At 42.6% G+C, this 6,607-nt stretch overlaps 1 protein-coding gene across 1 annotated transcript in view; it reads right to left on the reverse strand.

Annotated features, from left to right (window-relative positions):
• Window positions 1-5,897, reverse strand: part of C2H1orf198 (chromosome 2 C1orf198 homolog) — a 54,405-nt gene extending 48,508 nt beyond the window's left edge. Inside the window, exon 1 of the mRNA XM_001369380.4 lies at window positions 5,094-5,897. Coding sequence (XP_001369417.1) covers window positions 5,094-5,444 — 351 coding nt within the window. The 5' untranslated portion in view covers window positions 5,445-5,897. The remainder of the gene's footprint in view (window positions 1-5,093) is intronic.
• Between the last annotated feature and the right edge of the window lie 710 nt (window positions 5,898-6,607).

The following is a 6,607-nucleotide window of genomic DNA, read 5'->3' on the forward strand; positions in this document are numbered from 1 at the left end:
TATGTAGAAGGAACCATGTTTGGTATAATAAAGTAATGTTGTTGCTGCTCAGTTGTGTTTGACTCTCTATGACCTCATTAAGGTTTTCTTGGCAAAGATACTAGAGTGTTCTGCCATTTTCTTCTCCAATCCATTTTACAGATGAAGAACTGAGGCAAACAGGGTTAAATGACTTACCCAGGGCCACACTGGTAGTAAGTGTCTAGTGCCACATTTTAACTCATGAAGATGAGTCTTCATGATTCCAAGCTTAGTGCTCCATCTACTGTAACACCTAATATTAGTATATGAAAAAGAACTCCAAAACTAAAGAGGCTGGGTGTGGGGAAGGTTATGTTTGGAGGCTGGGGCAGGTTTGCCATCTTTAATGACCTCAAATTCTTATATTCCTTAGAATATCATGCTGAGAAGGCTTAGCATACATTCAGGAGTTGGGAGGAATCAGTTCTTGCTCCAAAATCTGGCTTCAACCTTGATTTCTTATTATCACCTTTCAATACACTCACTCTACCTTCCAGAATGATATTCCATGACTTCTCTCCATGCATTTGGTTTGTTTGTTTGTTTTTAAACCCTTACCTTCCATCTTGGAATCAATACTGGGTATTGGTTCCAAGGCAGAAGAGTGGTAAGGGCTAGGCAATGGGGGTTAAGTGACTTGCCTAGGGTCACACAGTTGGGAAGTATCTGAGGCCAAATTTGAATCTAGGACATCCCATCTCTAGACCTGGCTCTCAATCCACTGAGCCACCCAGCTGCCCCCCTCTCCATGCATTTGTGATCTTTCCTTCCTGCCTCAACTCTATCTTTCATTCTCCTATATCTATCTTCCTTCAAGGCTCAGGTTTTATTGAACCTCAGATCTTCTCCATGCTTTCATTTCCACTTGTTAGTGCTCCTTTCCAAATGACCTGTTCCTTACTTATCTGGGTACATGGCATACTTTCTATTATAATATAAATTCCTTAAGGGCAAGAACTTTTTTTGTTTTTTATCCCCCATTGCTAAAACAATGCCTTGGAAATAGGAGTCACTCAATAAATTGAAATAAATCAAAATGTCCATCAAGGGCAGAGAAGGAGGTTCTTCTTTGTTTTCAGATATCTTATAGATTCAATCTGAAACTTACCAACTATGGGCTCCCTGTGGAAGTATAAGAAATCGTGCCAGATGTCAGGAATCTAGACTTTATGAGTTGGAAGTCAAAGATGACTTCTCATGGGATATGGTAGGAAGTAACGATTTGACTGTAAGTCCTTTATTTTTTCTTTTTTAATCCTTACCATTCATTTTAGAATCAATACTGTGAATTGGCTCCAAGGCAGAAGAGAAATAAAGCCTAGGCAACAGGGGTTAAGTGACTTACCCAGTGTCACAAAGCTAGGAAGTGAGATTTAGTAGCATGGCCAATCAGTCTAAGGCACTGAATTAAGGCTCCAGTCTCTTCAGGGGCATGAATTTGAATCCCACCGTTTCTAAGTGACAAACATTTGGGAGTAGCTGGGTGACTCAGTGGATTGAGAGCCAGGCCTAGAGATGGTTGGTCTTAGGTTCAATCTGGCCTCAGACACTTTCCAGCTGGTTCAGTCTGGCCTCAGACACTTCCTGGCTATGTGACCCTGGGCAAGTCACTTAACCCCCATTGCATAGCCCTTTCCTCTCTTCTGCCTTAGAACTAATCAGTCTTGATTCTAAGATGGAAGGTAAGAGTTTTAATTAAATTTTTAAAAAAGCTAGGAAGCATAAGAGACCAAATTCGAGCCCAGGACCTCTCACCTTTAGGTCTGACTCTCAATCCATTGAGCCACCTTGTGATCTCCTGACCACAAATTCTTAAAAACAAACAAACAAAAAACCCTAAAAGGAAAACCATGCTAATATCACTAAAAACTCACACAATGGTACCAAACCAATGTTTTGGTGAATTTGTTAGGAATGTGGGAGACAGGGGGAAGAGGCAGGTAGAGAGTCACTATGACTACTATACATTAATTAGTAAAAGTCCTAACTTTTTATCAGATTATCAGGAGCCAAGAATGGCAATCACCATCTTACAACACCAGAAGTAATATTATTTCTGAATAGTCTATCAAGGTCAGTATAAATCAGGTATCAGAGTAGAATGAGTCAAGAAGTCCCAGTGTTTAAAAGTCCTATTTTATTGTTTATTAGATAATCAGAAGCAGGGAAGGAAATGTGAGGTATGTCATCAAGCCTTCCAAAACACAAATAGTTGACCCCTAAAAGAATCATCTACCAACAATTTGTATTAAAATTGCCAGAGTATCAAGCTAATTAAGACGTGATAGGAGGCATCATACTGTTAAGAGCATTCATCTCATAACATAACTTGATTTTCTTATCACAATGTTGGCCCCAAAGAGAACATCTTCACAGTCACAAAAACCAAAGCTATGAGATGAATTCCACCAAGTCTCAAGAAGTACTTGTTGGATTGATTACTGAAAAAGTAAAAATCCAAACAAGTTAACTGCTACAGGCTAAAAGGGCAAAGACAATCAGTCAACACCTTTTACTGAGCTACCATAATGTACAGAAAACATTCAATAAGGCAATGGTGGACTTAAGAACAGAATCCAGAAAATTTTCTGGCTGCTGAATATCTGGGTTAAAAAAAAAAACAAAAAGATTCAAGCTGTACCTATGCCTTCAAGAAATTGTTAGGATGATATGAATTTCAGTCTCTGACAGTTCATTTTACCCTTTGGGGATGCCAAAACCTCCAGTTATGGGGAATGGGAGGTCCAGGATACAATATATTAACTAGACTTGCTACAGATTGACCAAGTCACCAGCAATCATTGTCATTGCCCTGAATAACCCCTATTCCAAATTATCCAGCCCATAATTGAGGGTCCTTAGGACCATTTCTAGGGGGCTACATACAGTTCAATAGTAGGTACGATAGGACATGTTTTAGCCTGTACTCATTTCAAACCTGGGACCTCCCAAGCAGACAAACTAGTCCTAGTATGCCCTCTTGCATTCAACTCTGCTCCAAAACCTCCCCACTCAAACCATTTGGCCATGATCAGGAAATTGTCATAGGTCCTAGTTTAGAAAGGATGGCCTAAAGCCACAGCAGCAGATCATTGGACTTGATCTGTTTCCAACTTATTTTATTTTTAGGGTGCTTCCTGAGGGGCCGATCCAGCCCAGAGGGATGAGTGCCAAACATCTCCCACTTTGAAACTATGGTACCCCTCAAAATCCAAAAAGAACCCTGAGATTCAATCTGTATCTTTCACAACCTCTGTGTTGAGATTTTTCTGACATATTCCTATGCTTGTCACAGTAAAGAATCCATGTTGGCAGCCATCTTGGCAAAGGCAAGAATAAGCTTCAAAATAGAAGGTTGATGAGCTCCTACAGGATTATGAAATGGGCAACCAAGGTTAATTCTAGTTCCATTTTCTTTTAAATCTTATTAAAGGTATAAGTTTAGGTGCAGCTTAACTTGGCATTTGACCAAAGGACTCCAGGGAGAGAAAGAAAATAATATGGCAAGTTTTCCTAATGACTTGTAACAAGTTATACGGAGATTATGTACTGTGAATATGTATATATATATATATATATATGTTTATTTTGGTATATAAATGTATATAAAGTATTCATGGTCTGAAATGGAAAGATATGTAGTCATTTTTAAATACATATTTATAAAAGTATTTATTTCATCTCCTAATTATATATTCATAAATCTTCCAAAAGATGGTAGTGCTTACTTTTTTATAGCTCAAGTCTGAGCACTCAAGTACTGTACCATGTGTGTGATGCTTATTTTCACACTAAAGACTTTTCTTCAGAGGAATAACTTAAAAAAACAACTATACTTTAGTCTTACTTTTTTGCCACACCTATTTTTCCTGGCAAACCCATTATAGTTTAGAGCTCAGAGGAGAATTTTCTTTTAATTCTTCCAGAATATGGTAGTGTTGGCAGTCTATGCCTATGTTTTCACACTTTCCTTTCACTAAAATGAGACAGTTCTTCAGGAATAAATGCCACTATACACACATCAGTTGGATTTAAACTTCACTCTTAAGGTGAATGACTTCAAGAAACATAGTCTTCCTAGCTCAATACATATTGGCTCCAACCCCAATACCTGATAGCTCAAGTACTCCTCTTCTATTATACATTTGATGATTTTAGCCAAAGTGATTAAGTGATCATGGGACAAATGCTCCTACTGCTGCCTGATGCCCAAACCTACTGGATCAGAGTATATGCTAGTGTTTGCTAAGTAGCAAACGAGCAGGTGGTTTTCTATTTTAAGTGTTCTGTGGCTTTAGTGGCTATTAGCTCCCATTTTTCTCTTTCTGGTTCCAAAAATGATTTGCCCCATACCCTAGACAACTGCACAAAATTTGACTGTATGATCACCCCCTCACGAAGTTTAGGAATATGGCTTGAAAAGGGGCATTTAAATTGGGAGAGAGCCCTTAATCAGCCTTACCTCAGTATTTTAGTTGATAAATTGAGGCATGATGTTTGTCCCAAACAATAACTTGTACATAATGTTTTACATTTTTAACTTTTCTAATCTTTTTAAATCTTTTCATAAAAGCTACTACTTTTAACCTTGTCATAAATTTTAACCCTCTCAACTCTTTCCTCGAGTTTACCAATAATGAAAAGGTGCTTTCAATTAAGGTAATAAGTAAGAAAGCCCTCTCTGGGTACTTTGATGGTCAGAGTTGAGGATTATCTTTCTGGTGTCCCATGTTGGAGACAGGGAGAATAAGTAGGCGATCTTCACAAAGGTTCTCTTCTTAGCCCAGGACTCAGAGCCAGAGTCTGGGTGGATATATTCTCTCCTCCTTGTTTGGGCTCAGTCTCTCCTGCAGGTCATTCTGGGAAGCCTTTTCCTTCCCAGCCCGCAATGAACCTAGAACCGGTAACAAAGGCTACCAAAGAGCAGTTGTTCTGACCTCACTGAGAAGATTTAAGGGTTTAGTGCTGGGGTACTAGGTAGGAAAACGATCCGAGGGCACACCTGCAGCCCCCTACCCGGGTGTCCCCCTCCCCGCCTCCCTCCTGTGCACCGTGCAAGCGTCCCCAGTTACCTCGTCCCCAAAGTGCACAACCTTCTGGCCCGTGGGCACCCGCAGGTTAGGGTAGCAGGAGGGGGGCTGGTCCCGCGAGGCCCCCGCAGCGCGGTGCGCGGCGTAGCGGGCCTGGATGTGGGGCTCGACCATGCACTTGTCGATGATCTCGTCCTGCTGTTTGGGGGGCAGTCGCTCCCACTCGGGCCCGTACTTTTCGCGGATCTTCTCCTTGTCTTGCATGATCTTCCTGGCCATGGGGCTCAACGAGGAGAAGTAGGTAAAGCGCTTCCGCTCCTTGTCGTCCAGCGGCCGATTCCCATTCATGACTGAGGTGCGGGAGGCTGCGATTGCCGCCGCCATAGAGGCCATGGCCACGGACCCTTGGCCTTGCTTGGCTTGCCCACCGCCCAGTTGCTCCTTTCCCTCCACGCCTCCGCCACGCTCAGGGCTCTCTCAGCTTCTGCCTGGGTTTGCCTCTCCCCCTGCCTCTCTCAGCCTCTCCCTCTCTGGCTCGTAAGGCAGGAGGCAGGAAGGGAAGATACCAGGGAGAGCTAAGGACCTCCTCTCCTCATTCCTCCCGCCCTCTCAGGGTAAACGCCTCCCTTCCTCTCTGGCTCTTGGCTCCCAGTTCTGTCCACTCCTCCAGGTCCCTCCTCTACCGGGGACTTCCTTTACTTCCTGCCTACTCCTCCTCGGTTTACTGGACCTCCCTTCTCTCTCCCTCTCTCGGTTACTGCCTGCCTCTCCCAGTTCCCCTATCTCCTTCTTCCTTCTTTCCCGGTCTCCTCCTCTCGGTGTCCACTCCTCCTCCTTACAAACACCTCTCCAGTCCTCCCAGCTGCGGACACACCTCCTTCCTCTCCCGCCTCCTCCTCATTCCAGCTGTGGCGCCCCATCTTTTCCACTCCAAACATCACCAGCCCATCTCGGAGCTGGGAGCGTGCTGAGCCCTTGTTTGTGAGTGTAGTTGAGGCCTGATCAAATTTTTGTTCTGATGGATATTTCGTTGTGACCATTTTCTGATAAGTTAACCCAACAAACGTTGAAGTGACTTCTGTGTGCAGAACCCGGGATCGACTCTGAGAGAAACACAAAGTTTAGGGGGGAAAAAACATGTTCTCATGCAATTCTTTTGTTTGTTTATTGGTCTAGTTGGAGGATAGGACACATACACAAACAAATGGGTGGATTCTCTATTGCAAATATTGATAATATGGAAACAGGTCTTGATCAATGATACATGTAGAACCCAGTGGGATTGCTCCTTGGCTCTGAGAGGAGGGAGGGAGGAGGAAAAGAACATGAATCATGTAACCATGGGAAAATATTCGAAATTTAATTAATTAATTAATTTTTAAAAAGAAAGAAATGGGTAGACTGGTGAAGAGTGATGGCTTTGGAGTCTAAGAATGCAAATCCTTGCATGTTCATCTTCCATTCCATTGGGAGCTCTGTCAGAGTGGGGGAACTGGATTTTTTTGCCTGTCTTTGAATCCACAGCATTGCCCACAGTGCCTGGCACATAGTAGGAA

The sequence above is a fragment of the Monodelphis domestica genome, chromosome 2 (genome assembly GCF_027887165.1).
Source record: "Monodelphis domestica isolate mMonDom1 chromosome 2, mMonDom1.pri, whole genome shotgun sequence".
NCBI lineage: Eukaryota > Metazoa > Chordata > Mammalia > Didelphimorphia > Didelphidae > Monodelphis > Monodelphis domestica.